Raw genomic sequence first — 19,978 nt, forward strand, 5'->3', positions numbered from 1 at the left:
TAGCTAGGAGCATGCCCACTTCGGACCTTTCTAAGTGGGGCTTCAATCGGTTGACATGCAGGACCCGCAAGGGGTTCCTGGGAGACTTTAAATCCACCAGGTAGGTGACATCGCTCTTCTTCTCCACAACCTCGAATGGTCCAGTCCACCTGTCCTTGAGCGCACAAGGTTCCACAGGGGACATGACCCAAACTTTCTGTCCAGGCTGAAGCTCTACCAGAGTGGCCCTCTGGTCGTACCACCGCTTCATCTCTTCCTGGCTGGCCTCCAGATTTGCCTGAGCAAGATCCCTGAAGCGCCTAGTCTGGTTCCTAAAGGCCAGCATGTAACTGTATACATCCTGGGGAGGTTTCCTGGGAGATTGCTCCCAGCCTTCTTTGACCAGACTTAAAGGTCCTCTTACCGGGTGACCATACAAAAGCTCAAAGGGGCTGAACCCTAGAGACTTCTGTGGCACCTCACGGTAAGCAAACAACAGGCATGGCAAGAGGACGTCCCATTTACGCCTCATTGGTTCTTCAAGACCCATGATCATGCCTTTAAGGGTACGGTTGAATCTTTCAACCAACCCATTACCTTGAGGGTGGTAAGGAGTGGTGAACTTATAAGTTACCCCACACTCCTTCCACAGGGACTTCATATAGTTGGAAATGAAGTTGGTGCCCCGGTCTGACACCACCTCTCTGGGGAACCCCATTCGGGAGAAAACACCCATTAGTGCCCGTCCCACCACGGGGGCAGTCACTGTCCTGAGAGGGATGGCTTCCGGGTACCGTGTGGCATGGTCCACCAAGACCAGGATGAACCTGTTGCCCAGGGCTGTCTTGGGGTCCAGTGGCCCAACAATGTCAATCCCCACCCGGTCAAAGGGGGTACTGACCACGGGAAAAGGTTGGAGGGGAGCCTTCTGCTTCCGCCCGCTTTTCCCACTTGCCTGGCAAGTCTGACAGGTCTTGCACTGGATGTCTACATCCCTTCGCATCTGAGGCCAATAGAAATGGGTGACAAGCCTGTCATAGGTCTTGTCCTGCCCCAGATGTCCAGCTAAAGGAACGTCATGAGCCAAACCCAGTAGGAAGGCTCTGAAGCGCTGGGGTACCACCAGCACACGGGCTGACCCAGGCTCAGCAGCCTTAGGCTCGCTATACAGGAGGTCGTTCTCCCAGTACACAAAATGTGACCCTGACTGATCACCTGAGGTTTGGGCTGAGGCCTGCTGCCTCATACCCACAAGAGAAGGGCACACTTTCTGTTCTGCACAGAATTCCTCCCTGGAGGGACCACCATCCTGCTGCCAATGGGTCAGCTCGGGCAGGTCTCCCAGTTCGGCAACTTGTTCACCTGTGGGTTCCAGGGCATCCCCCTCGAGGTCTGCCTCCTCCTGGACCACGGGAACTACGGGGGACGGTTTCCCGCGCCCCCTGCCTCTTCTCTTCACAGCTGGGTCCTGGGCCCTACTTTCAGGCTCCAGAACCCCATCAACACCCTTACTTGCTGTCATGGATCGAGTGGTTGCACACACCCACTCTGGCACACCCAACATTTTCAAATGTGTCTCCCTCTCCACCTTAGCCCAAGGGGAGTCTTCTAAATCATTGCCCAGGAGACAATCAACAGGCATGGCGGGCCTTACAGCAACTTGAAGAGTACCTGAAACTCCCCCCCATTCAAAGGAAACTTGAGCTACCTCACACTCTTTCTGGGAGTTGTCAGCAGCTATCACAGGGTAGAATGCGTGGGGAACAACCTGCTCTCTGGACACCAAGTGACACTTGACAGCTGTCACACTCGCTCCGGTGTCTCTGAGAGCTTCCACTCTATGGCCATTAATGGTCACCCACTGCCTATATTTCTTAGTGTTACTAGGCAGAGGGGGTGGAGGGACCAATTCCATGTCTCCTAGAGAGACCAGGGACATCTCCGCGGGACCCTCCCCACCATGGGCAACCATCTCCTCCCCTCCCAGAGCTACACTAGCCAACTGACGGGGTGGTGCACTGGGTAGTGCACCAGACTTCTTCAAGGGACACTGAGGGTCATAAAAACGGTGTCCTACCTGCTTACAAACGAAGCAGGTCAGTGGGCCCCTATGACCAGGTTTACCTGGCGGGGCCTCTGATTTCTTCACAGGGGGAGGCTGGGAACCTTTCCCTTGGTTCCCTTGGGGATTACTTTGGGGCCCTTTCTGGGACTCCTTCTGTTTACCCTTGTCCCCCCCACTCTTCTGCTGGGGACCCTGCCCACCTTTGGCTGAGTCTCCCACTGGACCCTTGTGGACCCTGGTACTGACCCAGCGGTCCGCCTCTTCAGCAAGTTTTCTAGGGTTAGATATCTTGCTATCAATAAGGTGCTGGCGCAGCTCTGGAAAACAGTTATTAGACAAGTGCTCCCAAGCAAACAAATCATAAAGAGCATCATAACTTTCCACTTTGCTGCCCTTTACCCAACCATCCATGGCTCTGCAAAAATATGACACATACTCCACCCACGTGGTACCAGGCAACTTCTTACATTCTCTAAAGGCCTGTCTGTACTTTTCTGGGGTTAGGCCATACCTTAACATTAAAGCATCTTTCATATGAGCATAAGACGTCCTATTCTCAACAGGCATGTCTAACAGGGTATCTCTTCCCTCATTCACAAAGCGACCCCACAACCCCGCTCCCCAATCCTTCTCAGGGACCCGGTGGGCCAACAATGCTAACTCATATGCTTTAAACCACTGACCAATATCCTCATTCTTCTGAAAATCTTTGATCACATCTTTGGGAAAATAAAACCTACTTTCTGCAGGCACAGATGGGACGCTGCCACCAGAGGGATTCAATTCTAACTCCTTAGCTTTGAGCTCCATGTCCCTCACCATTTTCTCGCGCTCAAAAGCTAACTTCTCTCTTTCAAACTCTAATCTTTTGATCTCCAAATCAGCTTCTCTCCTGCCTCTTGCATTCTCTATCTCCAACTGCCCATTTATCTTAAGTTTTGCCATTTCCACGTTGTAGGCTCGCTCCTTCGCCCTTTCTTCTCTTTCTTCAGGGGAAAGACCTTTGGAGGAAACACTGCTGCCAGGAGGGGATACAGGCCCAGTCACGGGCACTTCTTCCTCCCCTTCCTCTGTTGGTCCCCCCACCGGATCAGAGGGGTCTCTGGCCTCTAACCAGGCTTCCAATGCTTTGCGAAATTCTGGTTTGTTTTTGCAGCCTGTGGTAGGAACTTTAAATTGCTTGCAAAGGGATTTCAGCTCCCTTAAGGAATAATCACTTATCTTACTCCTATCAAATTCCTCCTCAACAACAACAAGGGGAGTGACTCCGGCGTCACTCATGGTCAAAACTGGCAGTTTCAAAAATCAAGCTTCAGGAAAAGCGGAGAACAAAAATAGAATATCCAACCAAAACAGATTGTGGCTGCGCTATGGTCTGCTTTCACTATGTAGCGCACACTAATCACTGCACATGGGTCATAAATGCAAAGTTCAAAATCCCACCGCTGCCACCAATGTTAGAAGCGGCTGTCTCTAGTTGGCAGAGGTATACACTTCTGACAAATAGGGACACACCTTTTCTAGTCAGGGCAAGGAGATCACACACTTAGATAACCCCTGCTCACCCCCTTGGTAGCTTGGCAAAGCAGACAGGCTTATCTCAGAGGCAGTGCGTTAAGCATTTATGACCACATACAGTAATAAAGTGAATACACTACAAATGGACACGACACAGTAGTATTATAAAAATATGGATTTTTATATAAGGTTTAGCACAAGACCAAATAACGACAAAAATATACCACAATCTTAATAAATACTGTTGGAAGGAAATATAATAGTTCAAGCACGGTTTCTTCTTAGCACAAAAGTCTTTAGTATCAAAAGCAACTCTTCTTCTCTAAAACACAGTTCTTGGCAACAATGTAACCCACACGGGAGTCACACGACGTCGAGGCAAAGTTAATCCAAAGGTTCGGCGTCGACCGCGAGGAGCGCTACGTCGAGCCCGGAGTCGCACAGACCCCAACAACACAGTACCTTGGAAAAAGTGAAGCACTCGATGATCAGCGGCGTCGAGATGTCCGGCGTCGCGTCTTCGGCGTCGATCGGGCCTCGGAGTCGGGGCGATCTGCAGCGGCGTCGACCGAAGTCAGGCGGGAGCAGCGCTCATGGGATGAAGCAGGATACGGCGTCGTCGATGTCGATGTTGCAAGAGTGAGCAGCGCTCACGGCGTCGAGAGGGCTCGAAGTCGATGCGATCAGCAGCGGTGTAGACACGGGGTCACTTGGAGCTGGAGCCGAACTCACTACTCACTGGCGTTGCTGCTGGCGTCGATCGGGCCCGGCGGCCGGCGTCGAGGAAGCGGGACACTGGAGCCGTTACTCACGATGTCGAGCTGGATTCGGCGGCGTCCGTCGGCGTCGAGATTGCTGGATTCTTTCAGAGGTGCTGGATTCACAAACTCCAGCAAATAGTACTTTAAGCAGATGAAGTCCTTTAGCCCTGTGACTTCAACAGGAGACTGGCACTCTTCCAGCCCTTGGAGATTTTCTCAGCAAAGAGTGAGAGTACACACAAAGTTCCTCTCTCCTGGTTCCTTGGCAAAAATAAAGAAGCAATGCAGGATTCCCCCAACAAACAGCACTCTGGCAGAAGGGGTAGGCAGTCCTTAGATCAGCAGGCTTCTTGTCCTTGGTTCAGGTTTCCTTGTCAGAAGTGATCTGATTTCTTGGTTCAGGGGTCCTTCTCTTATACCCCTTTTTGGCTTTGATCCCTTTATCCATGCAGGGGAAATTCCCCCCATCCTGGGTTTGTGGTGGGTGTTGCCAGGCCAGAGCACCTGGCCTATTCACTGGGCAGGGCAGAGTCCTCAGCCGCTCAGCAGGAGCGGAGCCAGCATTGTCACTGGCAGGGGCAGGGCCATCAGCTGCCCGGCAGGAGGCGGGCCAGGAAAGTCCCAGGCAAGCACAGAGTCATCAGTCGCCTGGCAGGGGGGCGGAGCCAACATTGTATCAGGCAGGGCAGGCTATCAAGAGCTACTCTTCCCCTACTCTCAATGCAAATGCCCCACTCATCCCACACTGACTCATTCAGACTCTCTGGAGCCACCCAGCTCCTGTCACACGCACACCAGAACCAGCAGAGACCGGTAGACAGTTAGACAAGAAAATAGCTACTTTCTAAAAGTGCTATTTTCAAACACAGAGTCCAAAAACCATCCACACAAACGGATGCGTTATTAAACCCTGAGTTCAGGGATACCAAACTCGACATTGCACCATGCTCCCCGAGCCCGCTAGGATTATAGCATTAATAATCCGGGCAGCCCATTCTAACTGATGGAGAGCAGGTTACCTTACAATAGTGAAAAACGACTATGGCTGTAATTCACTATTAGGACATGCCAACCTTGTCAGGCTTGTCCTACCTTATGCTTACAATGCACCCTGCCCGTGGGCCTACCATAGGGGTGACTAACATGAAGTTAAGGGAAGGTTTAGGGACTGGCAAGTAGGTGTACTTGCGCCGTCCTCGTGGCAGTCAGACTGCACGTGGTCTGGCAATGGCAGACCTTCAGACATACTTTTACTAGGCCGCTCTTGTGGGTGGCACAACATGTGCTGCAAGCCCACTAGCAGCATTTGTATTTACAAGCCCTGGCACCCCTGGTGCACTCTACTAGGGACTGACAGTAAACCAAATAAGCCAAACATGGAAGTCAATCAATACAGCAATTTCACATAGGGAGCACTTGCACTGTGGCACTGATCAGCAGTGGCACAGTGCCCAAAGCATATACCAGCAAAAACATCGTAAACAGAGGAGGCAAACAGAAAAAAATGGAGGAGAGACTCATGCCAATGATGCCAGGTCTAACAATGTGGTTTGAAAAAGTACAGAGTGGCCAGTTTATTGGATCAAAGATTGAGCAATGGCAATTCTTCTGATATCAGGGGGGAACAAAGCAAAATATTTTTCATTCTGACAGGTTGATGGTTTTAGTGAAACTTTGATCATTGCAGCCTGGTTGATTCCTGTACTCATCTAACTATGTGTTAGCTAAGATTAGCTTTACTGGAACAAACAGGCTTACTTCTATAAACTGTGGCGTAGCAAGGTCAGGTGGTACCCAGTGCGGAAAATGAAAAAAGGGCAAAAATATGTGTTTAAAACACATATTTTTGCCTTATGTCACCCCCCTCCGTGATGACACCTGTGGTGGCCTGCACCCACCGCACCCCCCTTCCTACGCCACTGTGTATAAACTTATGGATACCTGAAAAATACTCAAAGCCAGGTTGGTGAACCCTGATAAAAAATCTCAAGCTGCTGAAACTAGGCTAACTAAAGCCAATTCTGGTAAAAAAAAAAGCCAGGCTGTCCAATCCACATTTTCAGGGGAAAAGGATACAAAAAGATAACAGACCTGACATTGCGTCTGGGGTTCAGAGTCAATAGTTCTTTGCTTTAAAAAAATATAAAAAAATAAAAGCTTAAAACGTACCACTTCCCCTAAAATATTGGGGATAGAAAGGTAAACAAAAACAGCATGAAAAGAGCTTTGTAAAGCTAAAAAAAAAGTTGTAGTAGTCAGTCTAATATTTTGTGTATCAACCAGGGCTAAAGGAAAAACGAGGACAAGAAGCAAACAGGTAAGCGTAGACCCCAAAGAAAACTTAGGAAACGAAAGTTAAACGGGGGAAAAGCAGGGATAGATAAGGTGAAAATGCATAATGGCCACTTGAAAAATAAAAAAGAGAAGAAACAGCATTGTAGACTACAAAAGAATATATAGGCGGTGAGGCGAGGGCAAAGTTGGTTCTTGTGGATATAAGGGAAAGAGGAAGCGGCAGGTAGGAGGAATGAAAGGTGTTGGTGACTTCTTCAAAACACCCCTCTCCGAAGACTAAGACACATAAGAAAGAGGGAGGCCCAGAAGGAGTTAGCAAGAGTGGGCACACGAGAGGAAAGTTGAAGGGTTGGGAACAAACAAATTCAGTTTGATACAAACATACTTTTGGAGTCAGAAAGATAAAAAGTAATATTCAGTATCATCTGCTGAGAGAGAAATATTCCTCTGGGCTGACACAAGATGTGATAGACAAAGTCTCAGACTAATGGCTGAAAGTTGCGGGTCTAAAGAAGGCCAATGTTTGAAAGGTGTGAACGCAGCCCACTCTTATTTGAAAACTATACTGTCAAAACCAAGACATTAAAAACGGAGTAGTTCTAGACAAATGATCTCAAGGAAGAATGTCATTTTTTCAAGATAAAAGACGTATCTCGTTTGGGTTCATCAACCCGAGGAATTCTGTTCATTTTGAAAGGTTATTATTTAAGATTCAGCAAAACAAGTTTCCTTAAAAAGCTTTTCTTCAAGAATGCAAGCAATCCAAAGCTAGGGAGCTTATGTTAAAATTAACAAGCAAAACACAAGAAAAATCTTGGGGTGAGGGAAAACACAGTTGTTTGATTTCCAATTGGAAAGCCTGAAGAGTTGCACCTGTGTGGAACTTTTTCACCATCTGGTTTTCATGCTAATGTTCTGCAGTATAGCTCAGCATAGAGGGGTAAAGGACCCCAATGAGACCCCAAAGTCTGTGAATCATGATTCTTTGTTGTTAGTGTCACTTTACGATGAAAGGTTTCTCACCAGCCGTCCTATTCTTCTACCCAACTCTCTTCGGTTATTTAGACTTATCATTCCAATCACAACTTAGCCTGCACCATCTTTAGTGGTTGAAGAAACAGTTCAATGTGGATAAGACCTTTAAATCATGGCCTCAGCCTCTGGATCTAACAACATTGCATGCTTAAGTCGATACCAGCCAGCTTTTTGAATGGGCAATTACCAAATGTGCCGGGTGCTAGATGACGAAGAAGCTGCCCCTGAATACTTCTGTAACAGTAACCATTAGTAGTTAGTATTTAGCGAACTGTTCTTTCCTTGGCGCTTGTGCCATGAAACTAAATAGCAGGAATAGAAAGTTGCCTTCTTTTATCCACCTGTACAAATTTTATTCATCTAAAGTTGCTGAAAGCCTCTTAAATGCAGCACTTTTCTTATAAGACTCTGATTTTCTTCCTTGTTACAGTCTCCACAGTCCAAGCTGTATCACATTTTTGTATTCATGGGTGTGGAAGAGTGGCACTCCTTCCTGAGTCAGGGCATGTTAAGCTAAATAGCTGAGCATCAGTTATTTTTCATCTTTCTATGTCTGGAGCTCCAGTCTCCAGCGCTTGAAAGATTTGCTTTTTATTCTCTACATGTGGTATATGTTTGAAGAATAAGCAGTGTTGCGCCCGTCTCATACTAATACTAATCTTAGGACTGTGATTGGTGTTTGGGAAGTGCATGTCCACAGGTATGTGCATAGGTGTGTGTGTGTATGTGTGTGTGTGTGTGTGTGTGTGTGTGTGTGTGGTTATAAAGTTTTGTGAAAACCTTCTTCTAATTCCTTCAAAGCTGGATAAGGAGGGGAGGACTATTTTGATTGTTATGATCGATTTTAAATTGAAGATTCCACAACATTTATTCTGCACACACAATTTAGGCATTCTAGAAATTAAACGTGATCTTGGAGAAGGTATGCAGAATCTAGCCATGGATCAGAATAGGGGTGACTCAAGAAACAATTGCACCATTGTTTTTCCAGTTCTTTATAGGCCAGCGCTTCGAGATCGGCAAACCTGTTGCCATATTTTGCAAGGTAAACTTTAAAATCAAAGTTTCGGTCTCCAAGCGGTGGATGCCATTGAAGAGCAAGTTCGTACACAGCGAGGAGCTTGTTTTCAAGTAGGCGTGTATCCCCAGGGCATCAACATTACAACCGTTTGATATTTCTGCTGGCTCATCTTTCTAAACAACATATATGGAGGTAAAGAGACGAAAGAGTGAACTTACACATCTCCTGAAATTTCCAAGCAAAATGGAAGTTACACGTTTTCCAAGTTTTGGAGTTAAAGGAATGCACTGGTAACACGTGTTACAAATAAATCACCTATCTTCCTTTTAGCCACTCATAAAACAACTGCTTAAAAATCTGAAGAGACACTGTAAACAGTAGAAAAATAAAATATACACTAGTGGTTTTGGCAGCCATTGGGGTGCAGTTTAGAAAGAATGGCCTTGTTGATGTAGTACAACACTGAAGGAATTTATTGTGGTAGTTCCTAACGGTGTTGACATTGAAAATATCAACACAGAATGGGCATTTTGATCCAGCTTAGTACAACGTTTATATTTTTATGATCAAGTTCAATACAGTACTCTCATTATATTTGGATGATGAAGGTAAATAAAGAATAAGAAAGTTGGTATGATGAACTTTAATTCAGAATTTGAAATTACAATTCAGAATTGATATCTTGATGAAGTTCAAACTAGAATGGGTATTTTGATGCAACAGAATACAGAAGCTCTAATTTTATGATGAAGTTCAATACTTAGGGCCTCATTACGATGTCGGGCGGACGTCGTGGTGGATTGGGAAGGGACCGACCTCAGGTTGGCAGTTCCGATTTTATTATTTGGATCCGACCACACACATCCATTTTCCCATGGGAGCTTGTGGGGTGGGCAGAACACGGCAGCAGCATAAACTCCCACAGAACAATGGAGGTTTCCAAACAACCCTGGACCGTGTAGCAGGCACCTCACGGTGCCTGCCACACAGAGTAGGGGTATTTAGGGGGGCAGCACAGGTGCCCCCCAGGACCAAATGTGTAGGTCTTGGAAGAACGGGGGCCCTGCTTTCCGACAGCAATTCCATGACAGGAAGGCCGACATCGAATTGCTGTCGGAAACCGACATCAAAATCCTGATGTCCGAAACTCCCTCCTTAAGGGATTATGGTGAGTTTCCGACTTAAAGCATCGGTCAGTCCCTCCGACTGCTGCCCCTGACTGCACGCATCATAATCCGTTGGTCGTACTGCAGCAGGAGATGGCAGTCAGATCGCAACCGACGAGCCGTCAGTTGTGGTCCAACCGCTATCGCAATGATGCCTCTAACATATTGTTTTAATAATAAAGTTAATTAGAGAATGGACATTTTGTTATGCAAACATTTAATACAGAATGGATGTTTAAAAGTTCAGTTCAGAATTGATATCTTGCTGAAATTCAACATAGAATGGACATTTTCATGCAGATTAATACAGAAGCTCTATATACGATGATGATCGATACAAAATGGATATATTGTTTTAATCATGAAATTAATTAGGGAATAGAAAGTTTAGTGCAGGAAACTTTATTACAGAATGGATAGTTGATAGAGGTCCATATAGATTTTATATTTTGAGGGATCTCGATACAGAATTGAGGTTTTGATGGAGTTCAACACAATAGAGAATTGCCAAATAGATGTTCAATACAAAATATATATGTTGATGCAGCCTAGAACAGAAGGGCAAATAAATAATGCTTTTTTACTCTTGCAGATATTTTTTCACATACCTCCTGCCTCATTCGGCCCCGCCAGCTCTCCAGCCACTCCTCTATGATATCATGAATGCTACAGGTACCAGCACACCTTCTATATGTTTTTTTTACAGTATAAAAAGAAGTCTTCATAGCAGCTCACTTAACAATATCATCTTTCCTCCCGCTCAGGCGATTTACGATATGGGATAAACGACACCCTGGAAGCTTTTGAAAACGTTTTCCATCTGTACAAGTCTGGACTGTATCTACATAAAAGGCCTCGCTATTTGAAAGGTATAGTTGATAGCATGCTTTGGGATATATTTTAATTAACACTCGGGCTGCCTGACTGCATGTGTTGATTAAGTGTCTCCGCTAAGTATTCTTTATGCCATTTGATACCCCAGATGCGTTGTCGAGAGGGCGGGAGGCAGTGGGAACATGCATTGAGACTAGTCATTTTCTGGAGCCACGTGGATACTTTAAGATTAAATGAGAACAGGGAGGGGCAGCCCCCCCAACTTAGCCCCAGGCAGATTCCTCCCAGGTTTCCTTGATCTCACTTCTGTTCAGTTCATTTGCAGTGGAGGAGTAATTATGGTATGTGTAATCCACCTCCATTTTGTAAAACCGCACTTTTCAGATTCTCACACTCTCCTGCAGCTGCCGGCGTCACCCACAACAGTGTTGTTAGAAGATACTTGCAATACGAAGAGCTAGCTCAATGGGTTGAGCAGCCGCTGCAGAGAGGCTTGCCACCTGGTCTGCTGTGTTTACAGGTCCTGCAGGTCAGGGAAAAAATGCTTAGCCATGGCTGACTCTGCCTTTTATCCTTCTGATGGCAATGAAAGGAGTACTATTGATATATGGAATGATATCCCCTCTTGTTAACTGCTAAGAGACACAGAAATTCTGTGGTGAGAGCTTAATAATGATTAATGTACTGTCTGAGGACATTAGCAAGCTGGGAGCTCCATTGATCATCTCTTGTAGCTCAGGTCTATAATTCATGGACTTGCAGATAGCGAATGATATCGCCATCGGCTATGGACTATTATACTTTATTATATACACAATGAGTCAGATTTACTAATATCTCATGCAACTGAGTACAGTAACCAAAATGTATGTGCTGTGTTGCTTGCAAGGGAGAGAGCAGGATAGCGACATATGGGAAACATCCTTTACAACGTAAGTGGTACAACGCGGTACCGTTACGACACAGCTTTAACAACGAAAGTCGTTACAACGACTTACACTGGAGGGCGCTCTAGGATAGGGGATGGTTTAATTTACTATCCAACACCTTCCCTACTATCCACGGGGACTGGTGTTGGAATAGTAAATTAAACTATTCACTATCAGCGCCCCCCCAACGCAAGTCGTTGTAACGACTTGCGTTGTTAAAACTGCGTCGTAAAGGGACGCGTTGTAACGGTACGCATTGTACCGTCATACATCCGCGACATATCTACTAAGATACAGTGCTGATGTTCTTTTTCCAAGTGCTGGCTCACAATTTGGCTACCTTGCACTTTCCACCATAGCATTTGTTTGCTAATTGCATACTGTGTATATACCCAGGAAAGATGTGCAAAATAGTAATGTGCTTGGTTGTTCTGGAATACTAACCTTACTTGCACTGAATCTTGTCAAAATAGGTGCTTCCTGGGAAATGTGAATGATATAATTTCTCTCCCTGATTTAAAGTTAGAAATGAAATCCAGCACACCAACGCTCATGACATGCATGAGCATTTATGTTCTGTTCTTAGAAAACAGGTTGGGGACATTTTTGTACCCAGTCTGCTTTTTACCTGGCCCTGCACGCTTCCTGTGGCAGATGGAGACTCACTGAGTGAAAGGGGAACCTTGGGGGAAAGAGCACATGTGAGTGAGGGATGAGCCTCTGTCCGTGCGTGCCACACTCCAATGTTGCAAATACCCAAACAGTCTGTAGAAGTGGTTGTGAGCACATACACCAGATTATGTGTGCATGCAAATTCATGTTATGACTTTGTCCATGCACAACATGCACTCTTTTCCATTATGGTGATTTGGGTTCATAATGTGGCCATGTCCTACAACCTTCACTGCATATTTTGCGGGTTGTGTAGGTTGCAAGGAGCATTTCAACAGCCCTGAGTAACGTGCATCAAAAGATGGGTTGAGGCAGTAGAAGAATGGTCATTGGGGAAATTTTGGGATTGGATTTCTCAGAGCATAAAACACACTGGGCAGTAGGCAACCTGAGCTGTTTTCATTTCTCAAATCATAAAGCCCTCTTTGTTGTAAAAAGGAGCTGGTGGAAAAATTCCTGGAATCAGGTTTTCCCGGTCTGTGTAACCCCTTCTATCCATTATGGGTGTTTTGTATACAATACTAGAAGATACTCGGTGCAGTTTTGGAATTCATGACACCGTTATTCAGTTCCCTTACATTCAACTATAGCCCACTGAACAGTATTAATGTTGGGAAACTAAGTTGTACTAATTTGATCGACCAACCACTTTCAAAAGATGAGATGCCATTTTTCGAATCTGGGGATTAACATATTGTTTTTATGAATAGCAAAATGTATGCCTTCAAAATATAGGCCAACCCACCATCAGAACATCCCTACTCAAGCTGGTGGGAAAAATATACTTATATAATAAAAGAAATCCATGGGTTTATATCTAACAAACCATTTAAGCTACCCGACAGTAAATTGTGCAGCCAAAAAGCAGTTTTTCTTGCGGCAGTGCATATGGCCTGATTAGTGTGACATCACGAATGCAACTCTCCTGCAACATTGCCGAATGAAGTGAACTGTGGGGGATCCTTTGATTTTTTTATCCAAGGTTATCGGACTTTACCATCTCGGAAATGGCTGCTGCTTTCTGATTATCTGTGGGAACCTCCCTTTTGTCATGTTAACATTTTTGTACTTACAGCATGTATCATTCTAATAAGGAAGTGGATTTTGTTAGAGGGGGCTTATATGTATATACTCGTCTTCCCCTTCATCATAAGATTATAGGGTAAGCAAGGAAGACATCGCAGGGAGTTAAGTCCTCGCAAAGTGAGCTGTGTGTGGCGTGGAAATTGCAGGTTCAAATCATGGAAAGCATGACTCAGCATTTCAACTTAATAATGTAGTATCTGCAGAGTGCTCTATCTAAAGGAGAAGTTATTCTCCTTGGCAGCGATCTGGTTACAACTGCTGATGAGTGTCTGCTGTTAGTCATATGTAATAACACCTGGGTTGTGATATTTTTCAGATTACACACTCTTGAAGGGATTTCGAATCAAGGAGACACAGGATTACAAATGCTGGCCTTCGTTTAGCCACCTCGGATGCTTACTCTCCGTTCACAATGCTGAGGAAGCGGGCGCCATCTGCAATTCCCATCCGCAGTGCCAGAGCTTCGTTATCGGCGAGGCAACAACGTGGACAGGTGAGATGACGCTCTCTTTATTGAAGCAAATTTCAGGGATTTATTTCTTCAGTGGTTATTCAGTGAATCGAAGGGAGGATACGGATAAAGTGGATACTGTGAAACTGTAGGCTTGAGTTTTAGCCCCGGATTGCCTTCCTCACTGTATTCTACGATTCAACAGAATGAGAACCTTCCTCCGTGACTTAGTTCCCCTATGAGCTCTTTGAGTTGCATAGCTTTGGTCTAAAACAGTCAGATTAAAATCTATTATGAGCGGGACCTGCTGCGATACAGAGCGCGGCCCCAGAAGCACTTCAAGTACATCTGGTGCCATCTACTCCCAAAGGATCCAATCACGGCTTGACTTATGGGAGGCAGCAGAGCACTTACGCCACCAACCTCAATACCTAGGTCCGGCGAGACCGCCATACGTGCGGCTTCCCCGAGCTGGGGAGCCTTTGCCATATGGCCTGGTATCGCTGAGGCTACCCCATAAATAGGCACTTCATCCACCCCTAACAACAGATCCTCCCTGCCCCCTCATAGGTAGACTCTACAAACTCCATTCATCTTTGTGTTAGTGGTCGTGAATCCCCGGCCATATTTATTTAAAAAACACAAAAAATTACAGTTAAGAACACACAACTCTTCCATAATTATACACTGTAAACCATCATAATGTACAACTTTATTTACATTTGTTTGATGACTAGCCTTAACAGAGGCGCTAATATGTTACAGTTCCTACGCATATCTAAACTTATTCCTGCGTATTCCTAAATTGGCCTGTCGAGTGACATCATGACTGGTCCCAGTGGTGTCCCTTTCTCTGAAACCTCCTTCCCCGCTAAAGGAACCTAGATGGGTCCAACCTTAGGGGAGGGACCCACACGCCTGCATCCCCTCCCCTAACTCTTCTGCAGTGGGTCTATCAGCGTGCAAGGAACCTACCTCGTGCATTCCCTACACCCATCATTATCTCCCCCAAGAGCTTGAGAGGGTTTTGGCCAGAAGGACCTGATGGTAACGTTCACTCTTAACCCCCGCACCTTTTCAACCTCTATGTGACTCGCTGCAAGCCCCCCTTGGAGAGCCCCGTGACACAGCTATTATGTTTATCCGAAAGGAAAAGGATGCCTTAAATGCACCCGAACTGCGCCACCAATCATGACCTCATCCAGCAAGGCTACAGAATATTACAATAAATATGACATAGTGATCAAGCTGCAAAAGAAAAAAATTAGTTAACACGACAAACAATCAAGGACAAGACACTCTCCCCAAGGACACGTCATAAAATAGAACTCTAAAGCCAAGGAAATTGTCAATTACCCCATCGCTACTCATGGACAAACCCAGATAACAACATTTTAGAGGGATGCGCCCGTAACAGCATTTGAGTGGGTTAAATGGCAATGTTGCATTTTAAATACAAATTCTGTCAACGAGGCCGGTTAACAGTGGGATTTGGTATTGCTGTTTCTGGGTCATTCAGTAGCAAATTGTCAATTTTAAAGGACATTTCACCATTTGCGTAAATCATCAATAAACTTTAAAAGCAACGTTTCCAAGGGATTTGTATTCCTTCTTCCCCAGAGTGATTTTAGGAAAATATTGCATACACTTTGCTTTAATCAATGTTATTTTTTACATTGTTTGTAACACTTTATTCCCTGTGCTAAGATTCAGTGTTAGCACAAAAGACAACTGAGTTGCTACCAGGTTGAGGGTGCTTTATTTTATAGGTATTCCTCTAAGCACTAGAACTGATAGGGTGTTCATTCTATGAAATGTCCTCCAGTGTTGCAACTCTACGAGTACATACCATAAACAATTATTGTCACTTAATAGACCTTTCAATTCAGTCAATGTGATTTAAAATTAATCATTTTTAACCAGTTGCTTAACAGTTCAAAGGTGCGAATGGTCACATTACATTTTATAGTTCTTTTTAAATGGAGAGCCCATTTACGGATTAGAATAAACACGGTTGGCATAGGGAAGAGGTTGGGACCAGGCAGAGTGGTTAGGTACAAAGTTACAAAAGACAGAGCCTAGCCAGGCATCAGGCAGACAACTGAGAAGTTTTGCAGTTTGGGAAAAGACCAGCAAACCCAAAGACTGTAGAGTAGGGTGACTCTGGGAGATTTCACCACCCCCAAAGACAATGGACATCTGGGAAATATGGCAAGGGGTAGTAGTTCAAATAGCAAAGGTCAAAGATAGCTTGCGCAATGAGCATTTAGACCAATGTCCTTGAACTGCCTAGCACACATTCTTTATAGACCTTTTTAGTAAAAAATGTCTACCACTTTGACCTTCATACAACACAATAAATTGAACTTCGGGCCAAATTTGGAATCCCAGTAATTACAGGATAAAACCGAATCCCATCCCAGGGCCAAAATATGCCCTCGATTTTCCAAGACCTTCCACCATCAGGAAGTTTTAAGTGGGAGGGTTTCTACTGTCACGTTGAAACATGATAGACACAACACATTTTGAAGATTAACAAATTGATATCAACATAATTAAATGAGCAGATTCGTAGGTCTTGCTCCCAAAAGCGGGTCAGGTGTTATTTTATGTCAAATTACATTATTGGCATTACTATTGCTCCCAATCAGCTATTGGTGTGGTATTCCAGTACTTTCAGTTTTCCAGGGATAACTTTCCAAATGATACACACGTTTCCATCACAGATGTGCTTCCTTACGGCACTCATCTAATAAAATTGAGGAACAAACACATTTACAATTGTATGTACATAGGATAGGAAACCTTTACAATCTGATATCATCATGCTAAAATCATTGAAGTCATACAATTATAATTAGGGCTCCTGGTTTTATGGTATTTATGTTTTTTAACAATTCCGTCTGTATTTATCCATATTTCTTTTTTGCCCATCTTATTGGTATTTATCCATATTTATATTGTGTTTTGCAATTATATGGAGTAAAAAAATAGTATATTTCCACTTTTATTTAACTGATAAACATGCACTCATACTTAGCTGCTTGTCGCGTATTTGCAAATTAAACAGCCAAATATAGCAAAACACTACACTTACAGGTAAATATGAGCATTATAATAAAAATATGTTACTATACACCTGCATTTAGGGAAATCTCAACCAATTTTTAACTTCCCATGCTGCCTATCTGCTCAGCTGTCGTCCTAAAAATCACAAAAAAAAGCATGGAGAGTCACCCACAAGAAGAACAATTTTCTGTATTTTTCCGCTTTTAAAAATAAATACAGACAGGAACACTTTGTTTTCTGTCTGTATTTATCTGTATTTATCTGTAAAAACTGAAAACCGAGAGCCTTAATCATAATGGAGCCTCCATTCTTTAATCATCCGACACTAAGGTCCAGTCAACCTTCACCCCAAGGAGAACCACACAGGTATGCCTCACCTGCATCCCTGAGGGGCGGTCTCCAGTCCCCTAATCCTTGTATAAAACCCCAGGGGCCTGCCCTCTGACACCAGGCTGTCTGTGGGGTTCATAGAGTGTGACCAGGAGCTAGAGCCCCATGCCCTACGTTGTCTTCACTGTGCGCCCTTGCCCCAAGCCAGTGCGAACATTGTTCTTCAGGATTCAGATGGCTGTCTTCCACCTCAGTGCTGCCCTAGGAAGGGAGTTGGAGAACTCCCCCGCAGTTGTAAAGCGAGTTTGGGGTTCACATTTCTGCTATATGGGACCGGGTGGGTGTGCCACCCTACTCTGTCCCATTGTTGAAATGCTGCTGTAATAAAAAGAAGGGAGCCAGGTCCCACACACCCTAAATAGACCCAGCTATTGCGATGGCGGGAGCGGAAGTGATGCGCAAACCGTGCACCACCCTACATTGTATTCTCCCATAAATAGGTGAAGGCAGCCTCAGCTGACCTGGTAGCAAGCACACATCCCCTTTCCCCTATGGCCAGAGAGTCGCAGGGTGAGCAAAGAGGCGAGGCGCTATGTTCAAAATATCTGTGCTGTGCTGTATGTGAGTGCAATGTTCTACCTAAAGATTAATGCTGGGAGGTGCATATGTGATGTGTGATTAGAGATGTATGCTATAGTATGCACATTGGTAGATAACTAGTGCTGCCAAGAGACGACCCTCTCCACCGGGTGGTATGCATTGCATAAATACCTAGGGAGAGAGAGAGCTATGGCACATTAGCACTGTATTATATGCGTGCTCAATGTGTGCTTAGTGACTTTCTCATGTACAGTATTTGCATAGGAATATAGAAAAACAGTTTTCCATTCCACATCTCCTGGTCGCCATCTGTAATATATAGGTCAATGTTTAGCTTGGATATATATTTTTAAGAACACAGGAGCTTAATTATGCATATTCCTTCCTGTAGAGGCACAGTTATTTTAGATATCTGATATTTTAGCAGGGACAATCTCTTCATTTCCATTGCCATGCTTGGGAGCAAAGTTGCTTGTCAAGTAAATCAAGATAATGTGTTATAGTCCCACCCACTGATATTCTTAGAGGGCTGTGCAAGAGTCAGTCATATAATCTAAAATCCCAGGGAGATCAGTGAGCCCCTCAGGTATAAGTGAGCCTTATTAAATCCACCTTTCTAATTGATTGTGTCTACTTGGTTGGTGCCTATAATCTGGGGTGAATGGGACACCTTTTAAAGCTGTATTGTGTTTCCTTTACAGGCCGCCACCTAGCCTCGTTTCGAAGCACTTTCACTGAACTGGTACCGGATGTTAATTCTGTGGTCTACATTAAACGATCCGGGAATTTGAGGGAAAAGCTATAGAGGACGACAAGACACGAAAAAAGAACCCTTTGGAAAGATCTTTGAAGGCAGTTTCATCTCTAAGGAGAGTTCTCGCCCAGGAGTTTGATTTAGAGGCCAGCAAAGGCTGAGTCAAGCATTCCAGCCTTTTTGGCTCGTAGCAAAGACGTTGCACAGCGGCAGAAAAACCACAGGATTGCCTTTTCTTCATTCGTGAACACTCAACGACAGCACATCAAAAGATACAGGCAAAGTTCTGCCTTTTCCCTTCAAGGAAAGATTGTATGGACCGAGGAAGACATTTTGTGGTGGCGAAAAAGCCATTTGTGTGATATAGACGAAGGACTACTTTCAAAGTTATTTACCATTTACCTATAGCTGACTCATATCATGTGCGAGACTTCTGGCTACTCTGTTTATGTTTTAGCATATGCACTTTGGATGCTGGGATTTATAGGTCCGCACTTATAAGAGTGAAACTACTAGTCCCATAATGCACGCAGCAAATTACCCAAAAAGTCTAAACAGACAAGGTATGTCTCATAACAAAGGTATACTGTCATACTCATTTAATATGGCGTGTGGTGCAATGTCAGGCGTGGCACCTGCAGGCAAATTAGGCTTATAGCCTATGTGCATTTGTATTTTTGTTCTTAACTTTCCTTTACCGATTACAAATCTTGCGATTTTTTTTTTTGAAGAGACTCAAATCTAAATGTGCAGTGGGCAAACAACCCCTGTCAGCCATCTTTGATTCTACTCAGTGTCTATATATATGGATACAGATTTCCCTTTCAGTCAGCAGCGTTTCCCAGGCCCTCGGGAAAGCCGTCTGTTCCTGTTGTACTAGCACAGCAGTTAGTGGAGAAAAGTCAATAAGGGTAAACGCCGCCAGCGGCTAACAAATATCAAACAACTATGATAGCTTGAACCTTGAAACAAATGTCAAAAGCCTTATAGGTTTTCAGTGTACTTTCAGTGAAAGTTGATCTTGATAGGTAGGTGCTTAATTTATTTGAATACAAAAATGTATGTTTTGAAAAAATAAACATTTTCTTTCTAAAAACGCGTTTACGGCAAATATATTTTTTCTCGAATCCTGTTGCAAAGCAAAGAAATCACAAAGGCCAGTTTGAGAGTGACACGACATTAGTAAAACTTCGGAATCATAATAAATTGTGAAAAATTCATGGTTCTTCTTAAATTAGGTGCGCATGCGCCAGTTTATCTGTTTCATTGATAAAGCTCAACTTCGGAATAATTACCTCTAAGTTAATGTGTACCTATTACATTCCATTAGGGGCCCGTTCTCATGCAGCGCACAGTAAATGCATTAACCTAAACAATGAGAGGCGGCAGCATAGCCAATTAACGGAATCATCA

General features: G+C 44.4%; 1 protein-coding gene across 1 annotated transcript in view; it reads left to right on the top strand.

Moving 5' to 3' along the window:
- LOC144781364 (extracellular tyrosine-protein kinase PKDCC-like) overlaps positions 1-19,661 on the top strand; it is a 36,034-nt gene extending 16,373 nt beyond the window's left edge. The window contains exons 4-7 of the mRNA XM_078660154.1: positions 10,433-10,512; positions 10,605-10,709; positions 13,678-13,854; positions 18,513-19,661. Of these exons, the coding sequence (XP_078516280.1) occupies positions 10,433-10,512; positions 10,605-10,709; positions 13,678-13,854; positions 18,513-18,616 (466 nt within the window). The 3' untranslated portion in view covers positions 18,617-19,661. The remainder of the gene's footprint in view (positions 1-10,432; positions 10,513-10,604; positions 10,710-13,677; positions 13,855-18,512) is intronic.
- Positions 19,662-19,978: the final 317 nt, after the last annotated feature.

Source organism: Lissotriton helveticus, chromosome 9 (genome assembly GCF_964261635.1).
Source record: "Lissotriton helveticus chromosome 9, aLisHel1.1, whole genome shotgun sequence".
Classification (NCBI taxonomy): domain Eukaryota; kingdom Metazoa; phylum Chordata; class Amphibia; order Caudata; family Salamandridae; genus Lissotriton; species Lissotriton helveticus.